Source organism: Dendronephthya gigantea, unplaced genomic scaffold (assembly GCF_004324835.1).
Source record: "Dendronephthya gigantea isolate DGI-Jeju-01 unplaced genomic scaffold, DenGig_1.0 000024F, whole genome shotgun sequence".
NCBI classification, from domain to species: Eukaryota; Metazoa; Cnidaria; class Anthozoa; order Malacalcyonacea; family Nephtheidae; genus Dendronephthya; species Dendronephthya gigantea.
Window position 1 is genome coordinate 788,366 of NW_021163034.1, and position 17,293 is coordinate 805,658.

Genomic DNA, 17,293 nt, shown 5'->3' on the forward strand with positions numbered 1-17,293 from the left:
CATTATTTACAATTTTACATGAAGTATTAATCTGATTGGATTTGCCTGACGTTTAGGAAGGTTAATTGATAATTAGGGGAGTTAAAAGTGAGGGTGAAGAGGGATTATTGTGAGGTTGAAAATGCACCATTCGGATTGAAAATCAACGAGGAAGGACTCAATTAGCACATGACAGAATAAACACCTTCTTTCTTCCATCTTCTTGGTAATCTGCAAAGTTTATGCCATCGTCTCCGTAGCTAACGGAAAAGGTTCTAAGAAAGTACCCCATTTCATTCGGCGTTTTGGTTTTAACCATTGAAATTTTTACGCTTTCTTCAAAATCCACCTGCAACCAGGCGTTGTAATCATTCTCCCCAGGACGCCAGCCGTCTTCTGCGGTGCCCAATCTTACAGCACTCGCAGGATACGAGGCAGAGAATACAGAAGAGGCTGTTATCTGAGAATCGCTAATGTTTCCATCCGCTAAACCAAGATCTTCTTCAACTTGACATACTGCAATGAAATCATTCATAAACATCCCACAATTTTAAATTAACCATTTATAGTAATTAGGGAAAGCATTAATATTCATGCGACATTAGTATTCTTAAACGAACAATATTTAAAAAGTCGTACCTATGTCGCATAGATCTCCACGATAATATGACGAACATTCGCATTTGAAATTATCCCACTGGTCGGTGCAACTTTGGTTATTCCGACACGTGACTGATGCACAATTGTCAATCCCTGAAATTAAAGTGTTAATCAACTATCATATCAATGATAATCGATGATAATCATATCGATTACCATCGATTATTATATCAATTATCATCGATTATCATATCAATCATCATCGATTGTCATATCAATTATCATCGATTATTATCATTGATTACCATATTAATTATTCTTGATTATCATATAAATCATTAACGATTATCATGTCAATTATCATCGATTATCATAGGATTATCATCACTACTGTTATAGTAATATTACTTCCTTAAACTTGAACAACCAGCTTAAAACCTACCGTCAAAACAGCCGTATATCTCAGCCCTCAAGACACACGCTTGATTACACGATACCGGGTGAAAACGGACGAATTGAGCATAAATGTGTGAAGGGAGATTATGTTTGACGACGGAACTTGCATCATTATTAGCCTGGAAAGTCTACAAAAATCAAAGAAAAGTTACGGTAAGAAAAAGGCGTGGTTTATGGTATAATTAAGAGAGCCTGTCATCGCAGTTGAAGTTTTACTATTCTAAAATAACCGTATAGTGTCAGTCTATGGTCCCTCAAACGTTCTTACTGTGATCACAGGGACCTAGAATTTCTCAATACGTACAAACCGTTATGGAAATGAAAAGAAATTCCACGTTTAATTGTACATATTGAGAAATGAATAGCATGTAACTTGCAATATGTACACGGAGCCCTAAGACTTCGCTATCTCTTCATTTTATTCCTTCTTTCTTATACAGTCGAAACTTCGACTTTGATGAAGAATACAACAAAAAGTAGTATTCTCACCTTGACGGCACCGTTGAATTTATAAAACGCGAAGTTCTCTCCATCTGTACTGTACGAGAACTTAAATTTTTTCGTCCACAATTTATGGCTTACGTCTCCTTGCGTAGCCACACCACTGATCAATGCGTCTTTTAGAAGATCAACTCCAAACCACGGGTCTAAGTCTGATTCATTTGGTTGCCATCCACAACAGTCGTTAGAGTTGAGCCTAGCGTACTTTTTGGAATAGCGATCACCCTTACTGCTCGACGACATCAGCTGCGTTTTCTCTATAGTCTCGTCCTCTAAGCCAAGAGCCTTTGACGACACGCAGTCTAAAAACGAAAACAACATTGTGAAAATTTGGCAATCTATATAGGATTAATTACCTTGATTCTAATAAATTATGATTTTGAATGATGGCGGATAATGACATTATATCATATCCAAGTTTTAAATACAGTGCATCAATGTTATAGATATTCTATCAGGGCATGCAAACGAAGTTATGTCGCGCTATCAGTTTCAGCGCAGTATTTCAAACTGCCGTTTCTGGAATTGTAGAGCTGAATCGCTCTTTACTAAGAATTTATTATATTTCTGGGGTGCATGGATGCGCTCTGGTTGTGCCTTAAGATACATTATTTGTATTAATTTTGCATTTTAGGCATTTTTGCACCCGGTTTACACTGTCAAATTCTCTGTGATCACAGTTGGAATCTTCAAACGTCGAATCCTAAGTTTCAAAGTATTTGGTTGAAATATTCAAGAAAACTGAAACAGGTTACTCGTTATACTCGCTTGGGATTTAACAATACAAATTTTCAACTGTGAAGATACAGCCTTATTACACGGCCCTCGTATGATGATGATGATGATCGATGATGGGTGCATGGTGTTGATAGATAGTAATGGTTGAAGATGGTCATAAACGATTAGGGTAGTGATTAGATCCTTCTTACCCTTGTAACATCCAATAAATTCCACTCGAAGTCCGCAGAGATGTTCCCATGTTAACGGTTTTATGCGAAAATACCGTGCAATGGTTGGTGATATTTCATTTTGGACAACTGTTGAACTATCAGTATTACCACTGAACACCTGGCAGAAGAGGAGATAAATCAAGGAGATAATTTAACACGAGAGTGATGCCGCATGGTAAATACATCATGGCGACAAATGGACGATAATATGTCATGCCTTGAGAGCGACAGCAAAGTTGACTTCTTTTGCAAAATTTTGCTGAAACATTCAGTTTGCTAAACTCTCTTTCTTGTCTCAAATAATAATGATGGCATACAGTTTTTTAAATTCAAATTCTCTTTCATGTAAACTTGAGGCCTTGACGGATAAGCTGGGAAGAGAGGCAAATGCTATGTCCCCTTTGTTCCCCAAAGAACTGCTTTGTCCACAAATATTTTTGGGGAAAACATCCCTAGATACCTCTCCAATTTCCATCTTCTCTAAATTACCCCTTCCTATAATGTCGGTTCGGTTCATTATCCCAAACTTCCCCCCCCCACAACCACCCTCTCCTCCCCAAAATAATTTTGATTTCCGCATCGTAATTTTTAGTATACCTTGGGTGCTCCTTGAGTTTCATTATATCCGATAAAACTGTAGCCATCATCGCTATAATGTAGTTCGTACGTTTTCACAAACATAACAGTGTCCACGAGTCCTTGCGTTTGTACACCTTCCACAATGACCTTGGCTATAAAATCGACTTGGAGCCAGGGCGCCGAATCGGCTGGGGCAGCACGCCAGCCATCCAGATCACGACCAGAGATTTGTTGATTCAATCTTGCTAATTGCGGAGTTGTACGGGACGACGAAAAGGAGGATGCAGTTATTTGAGAATCTTGGATGAGGCCGTTCTCGAAACCAAGGGCTGCCCTATCTCGACAGCCTGAAACCATAAAAAGAATACGTCTGCTAAGTCACATTCGCTTTATTGGATGCGTTGAACGTCTCCATTGAGAGGGGTTAGGATTGCCGCGATAATAAACATATAATATGTCAGTGCATGGTTGCTTTGTTAGGTACAATATTCCAATTAGACGAAGAATTTGAACAAAAATTTATTTCCAGTTTGTTATGGGGGCCGTGTGGCTGGCTCTGACTGGAAGGAACTAGCCAGTTGGTCCAGTTCTCGCTACTGATTGATGATTACGGCGAACGTTTCGATTCCTTTCCTTAAGTGGTTCAAGGCAAATTGTGTGAAGCAGAAATAAATAAAGATTACCTGGATAGCAGCCAACAAGTTCAAATCTCATAGTACAGTATTTACTCCACGTTCTTGCAGTAATACGAAAAATCTGATTTGTTACTGGGCTTGGAAGATCACGAGTGACAGGTGATTTATCATTTTTGTTACCAGTGAAGTCCTAAAAAAATGTCCTTATTTATATGTGATCGAAATTCGTCATTTGCAATCGGGAAGAGAAATGAGAGAAATTACGAAAGAAACAGACTGAATTGGAAATACCGTATTTACTCGATTCAGCGCCCCCCGCCCCCCAATGAGCGCCGCACTAATTGTTTTCAAATTCGGCGCTTAATCGACGCACCGTCAGAATTGTTAGAGGCGCCATTGTTAAACCGGTTTTAGAATTATCGTAAGGCACAGGTCAGTCGTGAAGGCGGAGATTCCAGTGGTTTGTGCGAGGAGGTTTATTTCCTGTAAAATGTCCAAATGCTCGCTGTCAAAATGGGAACATTGGGCTACATCTAACTTTCAATTCTTTTTTTTTAAAGTTCTTATTACAATTCACAAATAACATTTTTAAGAAGCACCATCCCCGATTAAGCGCCGCCCTCGAATAAGCGCCGCATTAAACGAGTAAATACGGTACATTAAATTTCAAAAATGAGACACACTAAGTTTCAAAAATGGAAACACACAAAATTTCAAAAAGCGACACACTGAATTTCAAAAATGGAGACACACTAAATTTCAAGCAGGTTTTCTAATGGTTTGCGATAGGAAAAAAAACTTCATAAATATGCAATCGAGACTTACCTTTGGGGCACCCGATGAATCCGAGACAGAAGTCCATGTACCTTCACCAATCCTGGACCTCACCCTATATTCTTTCACCCATTGTCCAGAATCCTCGCGACCTTGTGTGATGACCTTTGTCACAGTCACAGGCCGCAAGAAATCAACCTGTATCCATGGCTTGCTGTCTCCCAAATCAGCTCGCCAAGCTCGCGGCGTATTAAGACGAGATGATTTTGCATCAAGATTTTGGCTAATATAGGACGAAACCGAAAGTTGAGAGTCTTGAACACGACCATCTTCAATACCCATCCGTATGGTTTGCGTACATGAGCCTATATATAAAACAGAAACTCAAGGTTATATGGACTGTAAATATTGAATTATATCGAAGGTTGGTTTTCACTGATTCCTGGAAAAAAGCCAAAGATGGCTGAAGTTAAAGCTATTCCTGGGCATGAACTCCAACAATCACGGACAGGCAATTATACCGTCAATGTTTTTACAAAGGTAAGTATTGGTCCGTAGTCCTCTCGAACTAAGATGCAGCAGAAACTTTCGTGTATACACCGAAAGAAGAGGCACCAGACTGATTTGAAAAAAGAGAGAAGGTTGAATTATTATACTGCCCCGCGATATTCGCATTGGAAAAATTTTAAAATTAATGGTCTATATTCGGTGGTTTATTCGTCGTATGACTCGTATCTACATTGAAGTTACTCTGCTTTTCTAACGACGGATTAATGCTTACGGACTAATTCATGAAACATTACATACCTTCCGATAATCCCAAGAGGGAGGAAAAAAGTATAATCTAGAAAATCAGATTGTAAATAGAATTGGTATAATTTGTATTGTTAATCTCTAACGCGGGAGGGGGGGGGGGGTAAAAAAACAATCTGCCCCGATCCCCAGGCCTGTAGATGCCCCCGGGACGTTTCGCCACCCAATTAAGTCATTTTATCACATCATAGTTTATCGATCAATGACTCAAGGGTTAAACACGAGAACCCCCCACCTCCATTTATTTCACCAGGTTTGTGAAAACTTTGAATATTATGCGATAACTATATATTTTGTAAATACAGTCTAAATGAATACAAACGACAAAGTCCGGCACATCTTTTCATCTTGAAACTAATTTAATCACGCGCTTAACTCCTGCTAAGATGTTAATGAAATAATATACAAGTGAACTTTAATCAAGCATATAGCTTACGAGGAACTGAACACCCCTAGCATTTTCTAGCTCTGCCCCAAAAATTCTAAATTAATTTTCACAACGGCTTTGGTGAAAAATTCTACAACTATGCAACAAGCATATATCTTGTCAGTGAAGTGACAACCTCGTTTTATGGCTGGAAGCGTAAGTATTGAGGAACATAGCAACGCTATACATTGATAGATTCAATTCATTCTATTTGGTTTATGCGCTTTAAGGGTAACTAAGATACATATGTATACATGTTTCTGATATATTTATTATTCATTATAATTAGCGATGAATTATTAAAGCTTGAATATGATGTTGAACAAAAAAATAATTTCATATCATACTTTACGATAACTAGATTATTTTTGCAAAGCTGACGGATTCTGGAAACCTGTTATTTTTCACTTTCTGTAGAACTAAAAAAATATCTTTCGAATCGATTTCCTATTTTTTATCCAGGAAACTAATTCAGTTAGGCGAGCCCATGCTAAGGTGTTAATGAAATTTACAATTGAATATTTTCCAAGCCCAGCGTGTTCGAAATGGATATAACCAAAATATCTTTCGCACTTCTCATTTTATTGCCTTTGCAATAAAACTTTCACGCAATTCTCTCCGTCTTTAAATTTTGTCGCTACAATAACAATTTTCGCCTTTTTGTAAACACACCATTACCAAACTCACGAAACAGTTCCCAAACCAACGTTCATACTTACCATAAAGATATACATCGTACGATTCGTTGCTTCGGAAAACGAATTTCAACTTTACCATAAATCTATACGCAAAACATCATGCGCATAGGAGACGTCCCGCCATCCGAAGACATTGGACCGTTTGTCACAACGACGCAGTTCAGACGGAGACCAGTACCTGCCATAACCACAATATAAAACAGCGAATTCTATTGGACAAACCAACCGCGGAACAAGATAAACCAATCAAAACACCTGTGCATAACCTTAGCAACGAATTATAAACATTAAAATGTATTTGCTTCGCGCACGTGCACGAGGCCTGGTAATGAGAAAGAATGATGATAAATAATGGAGTGTTTCTTTTATGAAAAAAACTGCATTGAAAACATTCCGCCGGCCCTTAACACTTAAATTTGTGAGAAAAATATTTATATAACGGAAAATGTTTTATATTATAAAGGTATTTAGTCATAATAAATATTTAGTCACAAAGATGACTTCATAGTCATCGAGTGCGAGTTTCAAAAGGCTGCAAAACGAATTTATTTTATGTGTGTAGAGATCAATTTGACATTGACTAGGTGTTCGGAAAAAGATTTTATATGTTGAGAGTAAAATGCCTTGAAATTTCAACATTATATCTTTGTATCCTCTTATATTTGAGACTAATTTGAAAAAGAATTGCCGCCAAAAAATTGCAAACAAATTACCGCCAAAATGCCAAAGGGCAATTTCTTAAAATCGAATTGCACAACGTCAATTTACTGAGTGAAGAACGATTTTTATTTCAATATTCTACCATGGATAATGAAATCACTATCTTTTAACTATCACGTCTATAATCACGTCTTTTAACTATCCACGATTCAACTGTGCATAAATTTAGTTAATAAATATATAAAATACAGATATAAATAAATTATAATACATTTAGATATACTGATATACCTATATCTAGGTGTATAAGTCAAACTTGTCCCATATAAGGGGTATTTTACCTCCCCGTAAGACGGCGGGGAAAACCATTGTTTTAATATAACAATCTAGATACTGCCAGACTTTGTCACTTTAAATAGTAAATCAGTCGTTAGCGTTAAAAACGCTATTTATAGAGCGATTCTTTATGAACCAAACTGAGTTCTGTACTCATAAAAATACTAAATACTATAATATGATTACTGGATATAGCTACGCCAATACGCAGATACAAACATTAAAATACCTCATATAAAAGGTTAAGGGCAAGAAATTTCTTTCCTATGTGTATATAAACGAATATTAGACTGCTAACTAATGTTTTGTACAGGCCAAAGGAAAGGTACTTATATTCATCTGATCATCTCAGGCGAGAAGCTGCACAGGAGCCGTCCAGCTTTGAGCAGATTCGAACACAAGTTCCTTACAATTTGACACTAGTCGTCGTCACTGGAATGTGATCTGCGCTCGTATTCACTGTCTTCATATTCTTCGCTTTCTTCCACATCCACATCATCATCATCATCATCATCATCCAGTATATTTTCCATCAAACACAAAACGCGGAAGAATAAATCCTGTTGCTTGTCCTTTGGCACGGAAAAAAATCGTTTCTCTTCCAGCTTATCCTCGCCCAAACTTTGGTCAATAATTTCCAGAAAAAGATCCAACTTCTTTGCACGAGAATCCAGCATGGAACACGCCTTCTTGTAAGAAGCCTTTTCACTTTTCTTCGGCTTTAATGATTTTTGTTTCTTTTTAACAAGTACCACTTTACCACGCCTAAATCTTTTTTTGACGACCTGCGAAATATTCGCCGTACCGTAATCGATAATTTCCAGTTCGTTTTGAATTCAGCAGTTTCTCTTGAATCTCAGCGAAGGAGTCGTTGATGATGGCGATGAACATGTTCATGAGCACCATCACGTTTAAACCAATGAAGAAAAGAAATACAGTGTTGCTACGGTGGGGTTGACCATGAAGATGGCTTCGAAGTCAAAATCTCCCAAGAGCATGCTAAATTGAGCCACCATTGACCTCATGAACGAGCTGTAATCTTCAAGTTCAGAACCGAACATAGCGAAGGCGAGAAGGGCAAACGCGAGGAATCCTGCGATAAACGGCAAACAGAAATTCAAAATAGGCGAGCTTATTCTCTCCAATGTTTTCCCGATGACAGGAAGTTTTTGTTGAACCTCAATCGCAAGAAACGTAAGATGTAGAAGAACACAAGGACACCAAGGATGTAGGTCATCATGGCGTCTGCATTCGCAGCATATTGGAAACCAACGTAATCATTTGGATTCTCGTAGCTGAAGAAGATTTCTGTCAACTTCGTAGAGACGTGCCAGGAATAAGACGATCAATAGGAATTCACTGACAATGAGGATGACTTCAACCCAATTCCAGAAGCCTTTGAAGTAAGACCAGCGCTGTTTGTAAACGAGTTTCCCTTCCCTGAAGAGAAAATACATCATGAAGAAGATGACCAGGACATGAGCCAGAGTCTGGGCGCCACTGAGGTGAAGATAAAACCGCGCAGCTTGATACTGGGCACTGGTGATGGCAGCCGAAGATTGTGGAAATTCTACAAAGAGCGAAACGATGCCAAATAGGTTTGCATTCGCGTTGTATACGGTGAACTCTACAAACACAGCACGTGTTTGGATATCAATCCAGCCGTTCGAATGCAAGTCAGCAACCACAGTGTAAGCAGTGACAGTGTCATAACCAAGGTTTGCTGCGTAGCCGCTACCGCTGTACATAGTGATTGTACCCCAGTATGGAAAACCTCGAAGATCTATCATTGATTGATGTTTCCATCTTTCAAGACACGACAAAACTCTACCATCTGGTAACAATGCATTGTCGTTCACAACATACTCCTTTGGTTGAGCGCTGGCCAGCAAACGCTTCTTCTTTCTTCGTTTTTTGCCGCTCAGACTCCCCATGATTGGATCCAGTGCTCTTTTATGCCGAATATTCTGCACGTGTCCATATTCCACTTCGTTCCCATTGAGCAAAAGTTTCGACCATTCCGACTCAGTCTTAGGCCCTGCAATATCGCGACGTTTTCGGGAGGTTCCCTTTCCTAGTGGTTTCCAGCTTACCTCATAAGACTCATCTTCCTCATCGCTCAGGGCATATCCACTGTAGCAATGGGGGATTATGTCTTTGAAGTAGCTGGACACTGGGCACGAATCTAAAATTTAATTGGATGAACCCGTATTAGCCGATAAGTTACTAGAAAAATGCTTCTGGTTTGCTGTCCAGGATTATGAACTTACCCTTCTCCACGCGAAGTAATCTTACACGCGGGACACCCACGAGATAATCGTGAATATTCCCCAGCCATCCTTTCGGTATTTCCTCACCGTTATACCACTCTTTTGCGTAAAGTCCAGGAACGAGCGTTTCACGTGCCCACATCCATAAGGAATCTGTGTCAGAGATCTGCGGAAATACGCATGTCAGACATACAGCACGGAGAACAGAAAAGTGGTGATATGTTTAGTAATAACGTTCACGACTGATCTGTAGAATTTATATTTTATTTTATCATACTTACTGTCGATAGATCAAGTCCATAGGCGTCAACTTCTTCGAAAGTCTCGTACAAAGTTTTCGTTAATAAAAACGTGTCTGGATGTCTGTGGTATTGGGCTACGGCCATCAGCAATATCAGAAATACAAAGAAAGCAAACATCTCTTTCAAGGCAGCGTTCATCTTGATCTCTTTCAGACGTTTTTCTCTCGCTTTCCGCAGCTTGGCCGGACTTGGAGGACTGCAATGAAATGAACAGAATATCAAGTCCTGTACAACGCAATCGTACAGGAGTATTTTGAATATAATTCAATTTGCAAGAAGCAGAAAATTTCAGGATTCATGAAACGAGAACAAGGAGAAGTTTCGGAGAGAAGAATTTCCTTATGAACCAATCAGCAAATTTGTTTACATTTTCAGAAACCCAATCAGAATGCATAAATATTGGCTACTTCCGGGAAAAGGTACGCCTGGGTTCAAAGATGACGACAATTATTTACTGGAATATTGACATACACAATTATATTTAATCCCTCAGATTTTTTCATACCATGCTAACATTCAGTTACCCATAAATTTTTAAATCAACAGTACATAATGTGGGAAGTTAGTTGAAGCATTGCGTTTAACAAGAGCCCATACACTTCCAGTATAAGTTACCTGTAATATTTTTTTACTTTCCCTATTGGATTGCCAATTGCTCCCATCTTCCGTTTCAGTTCTGCCAAGTTTCGTTCAGCCAACTGTTTTTCCTCCACGTCAGGTTTATTGACCACAAGTCCCTCGTCACCAGTCTCCTCGCTGTCATCTGCTTTCTTGATAAACAACGCAAACACGACAGCAGCAACAACCACTTTGATTGGTTGAAGAAGCAACACTGATTGGAAAAATGATGTAACCATGGCAATCACCCATTCTGTTGAAGTTTCCTCTCCCCACTGAATGCTGTAGAGCAATGTGAAAAATATCGAAGCGGCAGACGCGAGGTAACAAATCGCGTAGGCCATGTAGATAAAACAATATGGAAGTTTGCCTTTTGGTGAAGTTTGGTTTTCAATTTGAACTCCTTCGACTGTATCATTCCTTTTTATTGCGCCTTCCTCTTCGTCGTTTCCCTCTTCCTCGGAAACGGTTGTTTTTTCAGGTTTTTCTTTTTTCGGCCGGAGATTGCGAAAAATCTGCACGATTAACACATTCACTGGGACAATGATGATGCTGCTCTGCAGACCAATCACGAACGGCTTTAGGTCGATAACCATCGAACCTATTTGAACAGCGAAAGGACTTGGACCCTGACCTCCCATGTTATAGAACATTGCGCTCGTAATCATCGTGCAACACAGCAAGCAAAGAGCGCATGAGAGACGTTGGACGCGCGTGAAATTGCTTGTGGGAGGTCTGGATACAATGGAGAATCCATATATGGCCATCTGCAAGACCTTTGATTGCTTTTTTCGAGAAGACATGATTGAAGCTTGTCAATTCCTCTTCGTTGGCCACAGACAGTATTCGACAAACTTTCCCGTCCTCTGATTCAACAGCCAACCAATTTTCACAAACCATAGTCCATGTTACACCTGTTTGAAGATCTTTTATGGTCAACCGACTGAGATACCAAGATGGCGAGGAACCTATAGCATGAAAGGTTACATTTGAAAACCTAGAAGGCTTAATTCGTTATGTAAAAATCATGGTGGGCGAGTGGACGAAATTAAACTTCAAATGTTAGGTGTTTTTAAATCTATGAAAGACTTTTTACCGCATATACCTGCTCCTTACACTAACTTTACCTGAGTTATCGTGCCATATTTGAATATAGCTCAGATCACCAACACCGTGAGGATATGAAACTACAAAAGAGTTGGTTTGACCTCGTTGGAAACATGGCCTTTCTCGATCGTGTAACCAAACTGGTAGTGTTTCGTTTTCGTCGCCTGTCATCGTAAACACAACTCTTGCTGTAGTGCCGGCTCCCTGTCTGCTACCTGTGGCGGTGGTGATGAGGTAGTGATAGTCTGCACGAGGTTTTTGAAGGATCGTTGGACCAACCTGATTTGTCGGAAAAGAAGTTGACGCAAAGCACGTAAGGTTAGCTATTGCGAATTGCAGAGGTAAGCTGGGGTAAGGGGGGTAAGGTGGGGTAAGGTGATATGAAATGAGAAGTAGGTTGGGTATAAAGGGGCATTTGGATGATTGATGTATGAGTGACAGGTGATGTACCGAAGGTAAGGTGGGGTTGGGTGATATAGATGAGATAGGTAAGGTGAGGGACAAGGGGTATTAAGACGTAATATAAGAAGACTTATGATGCGGTAAGATTATTGAATATATACAAATGAATAAATGGGAGCAAGGTAAGCTGACAAGGTAAGATAACATGACATGGCAGTTTAGCAAGAAACGGAAGGCAGGAGAAACAAACTCACCAATAACAAATCCTTTTTATCCGCTCGTCTTGCCCAGATCACTCCAATGATGTATAAACCAAGAATGGTCGATATCAAAGCCAGCACAGCAACATTGTTGGAAAGACTGCCAAAATTACTGAAGACCGAGTCGAAGTCAATTGGGTTTGGAGCAACAAGAAGATCACTTCCAAACGACGTCAAGTGATTACAGGAACAGAGGATTTGTTCTCTGTTCGTTCCTATTACAACCTGTTTACAAAAAGTTTATATGAACTTTTCAAACGCACTGTTGTGTGAATAGCCGAGTTCACAAATCTCACACGTTGAATTTCGAATAACAATTTTCAGGTTTACCTTGCAGCCTTCACCTTTCCATGTCTCATTGACAACATCCCAGAATATACAGCTGGATTCGAACATGGTCAGGTTGTAGTTCGGTGTTTGGTTGGGATGAAAGAACTTGCCATCAAAGCCTAGATTGTCGGCCACGAGGATCTTAAGCTTTCCAGGAGGGTCAGTTGGCTTCGGTGGGGCAGGGGGGATAATGACACACGAACGACGAACACGTCTGGCGCCAACTTCACAGGAAACTGAACGCCGATTTCGAGAGCTGAAGGACGACTCTGGATCAGGGTAAGTTTCATTATGAAATTGTTCAGTGTGTTGTACAGCTAGAGTAAAACAGAATAGCAATGCCTTGAATCTTGAGGAAGTGATAACAAGAGGCACTTGGTCACGGTAAGACTTCATCCAGAGCTGGTACTCAAGGACGGTACTCGAGAACCAGCTCTGTCCTTCCGCAAAGTGTTTGAAACCGCAAAGGCGGCAAAGCTCATGTGCATGCACAAAATTTCCAAAGAGAATTTCAACGGTTTGACGTACTCTTGGAAAAAGATATGTATCATATGTATGTATTATTACTTTCAATAATTTCTTACCGAAACAGTACTCCCCAGTACCGTTGAAATCCAAATTCGATACAAACACTGTGTAAAGATCTTTTGCACACTTTGTTGGGTCAATATGAACAGGTTTAGCGTTTCCCGACTGTGATTGTGATGCATACACGCTGTCGTTACCAACTTTACAAGTACTGAAGTCTGGCAATTTGTAAACGAACTCGTAATCTCCTGCTTTGACGTCGGGTTTTCCACCTTTCTTCATGAATACCTAACATGAAGTAGACAGAGAAAGAAGATACTCAGAAGCCCGATACATGTCCAAGTCCTGAACAAACCCAGGAAATGAAATTAGGAAGTCAAAAAAAAGAGGACAATTTACTATTTTTATGTAGATTAAAAAAGCAATATTTCAGGATTCGCTTGCTGTAATTTAGTTATAGTAATTTTCTGCTAATGTAGTAGTAGTAATTTTCTGCTAATGTAGTAGTAGTAATTTTCTGCTAATGGATAATATCATTCAATTCGTTTTAGCTAAGGAACAGAATTAATGAGATTAATTAAATTCGAAAGTTTGTCCTTTTCTTCACGGTTATGAACTGCCTTCACAGCTCTACTTTACTGCACATAACCATTGTTACTTACATTATAAGAAATTCCAACGTCTTCAGGTTTCATTTCGAAATTCATGGCAGTGTAGTTACTCCGTCGAGTAAAGCAATGAAACTTCAAATAGTCTCTTGTTTTGCTCGTTTCATTCAACTCAAGAGGTTTTAGGTAGAACGAATTGTTTGCATCCTTAATCAATGATGGATCTCGGGTTATTGTAAGAGTAATATCTTCTGTAAGGTTGGAAGATGACATGTTCAGGCTCTTTGATTCAACTACAATATCAATCACGTTGGACGTGACATTTTCACTCGAGTTGTCCCAAGTGAAAGGATTTTTGTCAAACAAAGTGAGCTGTTAAAAAACAAGTGGAAGTATAGTTATTTTTACTTATCGTTTTTTCAAGGCGTATAATCCAAGAAAGTCCTCAAGGATGAATACGTTTTCTAGAATGCACTAGCTGACGCTAAGTTTGCATCATTTTATCTCTGCTCACCTCGATAGCGATCGGTTGCACGTGAAGATAGCTTTTGTTGGGATTTGACAGAACTTGAGGTGAGGAAACATATATCAGATATGGTTAACCTTTTTTTTCGGTTCGAAATTTATGTCAGTGCTATAGTTCTTGTACGTAAACGCAATGACAAATATTTGACAAGTTTTATAAAGAATAACGAAAGACATAAGCGGTTAAATTACTGAAAATTGGATTTCTATTTGGACCACCCTTTCTGAGCGCTTATTGGCTGAAATAAAAGCGCGAAATCACCTGGGATAAATAGGGTCATCGGATTTGATTAGTTCATTAATCATACTTCCTCCTCAAGATAATAGCGCTTGTGATTAGTTAATCTGATACAGTTATCGGATTTAATTAGTTCATACCTCCTCATCTCGCTAATCTATTGCACTTGTTAATTAATCTGACAGAGTAATCGGATTTGATTAGCTCATCCTTCTTCCTCTCGCTAATCTATTGCGCTTGTGATTGGTTAATCTGAGAGAGTAATCGGATTTGATTATGCCTCATGATTGGTTCATGATAGTAGGAGTTAAATCTGAACCTAATAAACTACTTACCATCGCCTAAGCCAAAGGCAGAGCCTGACGGAGGTTTAAAGCGAGCACCTTTTAGCTCGCTTTCTTTCTTTCCTAAAGCGTAGGCAGATACCTTCTCCAAACTCATTGAAAGCATTTCCGTTTCGATCATACTCGGCCCTTCGTTTGATACCAAATAATCCAGTAGAATAACTTGAAGTTTCTCGACTAAATTAAAAATGCGCTTGACGTAACCCTAGAAAAAAGACGTTTACAAAGAAGGTGAGATACGCTTGCATCCTCCACCAGTGAAAGCAGAAAGAATAAAGGAGACTTTTTTGAAACGTTCGTCGAAGTATACAAAGAATTTTTAAATGTCAAAACTTGACATGTAATTGAGCAACCAACTGAACAAAACACACCCATTGAAAAAAAGCTCGGCTACGCTTCAAATAGTTGGCTTTTGAACAACCAGAGAGCAGGTCCCCGGTTCGCCCCGAGGCCCCGTACGCTTATGTACCAGCACATACCTCAGTTTTGTTTTCAGAGCGGGAATTTTAACGCACCAGGATCCAAAGTATGTCAGAAATTGCAGGCTTGGCGTTTTTGAATATCATATCGTTCTGCGTTAACTTCTCCAGTTCATCCGCTGTAGTCTTAATAGTGGTCAGCGCCGCATCCTGAAAATACATTTCAATTAGTTATCAAGTGGTATACGTGCGCGTCCTCATTCTTCCTCATTTATCCCTATACCTGTGCTTTTTCAGTTAACTGTTCTGCATTTCCAACAAGAGCAACAACTGAATCGCTGATTTGTTGGGTTTCGGACAAGTCTTTGGATTCATTCCAGAAATAATCGTCAGCATATCTTCTCGTATCTATAATTTAAAACCAATGAGATAATCTGAAAGAGCTGTGCTGGCGTGTTTGTTTCTGAAACGTCACTAAATCCCCAGTAAAATATTCTAGACTTGTAGCGCCCTGGATTACCTTTCAAACCTGGTTTCGTTATATAGTCATAATTGTCGTGAAAAAGTCATTTTCACGATGCAAATTAATGTGTCTTAATTTTCTCATTTAAATCGGCCATTGTTGACGGCACAATTGCGTAACTATAAAACGATAATTGGGGGGGGGGAGTGTTGGTTGCTGAATATTGATATATCCAGTTCTGCCCGATGGATTGCTATTGTAAACTATTCCGACTATATAACTAGAAACCAGGCTTTATAGATCGGAGTCAGGCAATAACAAATAACTGTACCTGGTCAGACGTTTGTCCTGCTTCTAAGGCTTCGCTAACTTTCGATCCCAGGGAATTCAAAGTAGTCCCCACACTACAAGCTAGACTCATGGCTGTTTTATTTTCTCCAAGTTTTGCATATTCAGCAACCAGAAGTACCATTTCGGTAAGACTAAGTTTATCGCTTGGAACGACCTACAATGCAAATCGTACAGAAAAAAAGCGTTGACCATTTAGACCTTAAAGTTATTCTAAAATAAACAAACAATACCACCTTGTCTTCTTTTAAGCGTTTTTGAAAACCTCTGAGCAAGTGTATAACAAGCGCGATGGTCTTTGCAAACGTTTTAAAATTCTAATTTCAAAAGATCTTAGAATAATGAAACCACATCTAAAGCTTCCTACTGTATGTAACTCATGATGCCGACCTCAAACGAAATTTGAAGAGACGGATAGAATTGGTCTAAATAATGTGCAGTACAGTATATAATCAGTTTAATTTCCAGAGCACGCTAATGAGCTGAACAGCAAAAAAATTATTTCAAAATATAACTTTATGTTGGTAAAAATACTGAAAATAACTATATAAAAATAGCTGAATCTTGCGGGAATATTCCTGAATCATGCGGGAACAAAATCCTCAGTAGCAAAAGCAACTTTTATCCACTTGGGAAAACACAAATTTCAAAGTCATTCAAAAACGTCAAAGTACCAGCTTACCCGTAAAAGAAACTCCTCAAATGAACTTGACCCTATCGCATCCGTAATTTCCACGGAGACACTTAAGGTGTAATTGTTACTTTCCTCCCCAGCTGGTAGCCTATCAGCGTGGCTGATGCTCACACCAGATGCAATTGTACGATAATAGAACAGTGTCTTGCTCTGGTTGCTTCCGTAGAAGAACTTGTAGGTCAGCGGTGATTCGTGGTCGGACCATCCCTCACAAGCGAAAGTGAAATTTGTCGAGAGTGATATTCCGAAGGAAGGAGTAACAGAACACGTGCCTGGATTGAATAAAGTCAAGTAGTGTGAATGATATGTTTGAGCAATTGGTCCCTAAAGGGGGTGTATTCACATAAACCAATTTTGACAGAGCTGATCAACTTTTGACATATGGAATGTAGTTTGTCATAGTATTGCATTGACTTGCTATTGCATTCA

General features: G+C 39.2%; 2 protein-coding genes across 2 annotated transcripts; both read right to left on the reverse strand.

Annotated features, from left to right (window-relative positions):
• Window positions 1–157: 157 nt before the first annotated feature.
• LOC114522778 (lactadherin-like) lies at window positions 158–4,816 on the reverse strand. Its single transcript, XM_028543527.1, has 8 exons — window positions 4,526–4,816; window positions 3,749–3,890; window positions 3,084–3,412; window positions 2,466–2,604; window positions 1,525–1,838; window positions 1,022–1,163; window positions 619–732; window positions 158–495 (listed from the first exon to the last, which is right to left on the reverse strand). The coding sequence occupies exons 1-8, from the start codon at window positions 4,814–4,816 to the stop codon at window positions 158–160; spliced, it is 1,809 nt and encodes a 602-aa protein (XP_028399328.1).
• A 3,011-nt stretch (window positions 4,817–7,827) lies between these two features.
• LOC114522779 (polycystic kidney disease protein 1-like 2) lies at window positions 7,828–15,438 on the reverse strand. The gene is given in 15 exon segments (XM_028543528.1): window positions 7,828–8,193; window positions 8,326–8,586; window positions 8,692–9,593; window positions 9,679–9,844; window positions 9,960–10,176; window positions 10,596–11,347; window positions 11,349–11,566; window positions 11,726–11,984; window positions 12,362–12,592; window positions 12,698–13,014; window positions 13,282–13,513; window positions 13,888–14,205; window positions 14,348–14,400; window positions 14,932–15,145; window positions 15,420–15,438. Coding segments are annotated over 14 exon segments (4,422 nt in total). The 5' UTR covers window positions 15,062–15,145; window positions 15,420–15,438.
• Window positions 15,439–17,293: the final 1,855 nt, after the last annotated feature.

What these genes read in the sequence shown, in the direction of transcription:
- LOC114522778 (XM_028543527.1), bottom strand. Translation starts at nt 4,816, where the DNA reads ATGGGTATTGAAGATGGTCGTGTTCAAGACTCTCAACTTTCGGTTTCG. An exon ending in ACTTGTTGGCTGCTATCCAG is followed by an intron (nt 3,413 to 3,748) that starts GTAATCTTTATT and finishes TTATGGTTTCAG; the next exon opens with GCTGTCGAGATAGGGCAGCC. An exon ending in TGGAGATCTATGCGACATAG is followed by an intron (nt 496 to 618) that starts GTACGACTTTTT and finishes ATTTCATTGCAG; the next exon opens with TATGTCAAGTTGAAGAAGAT.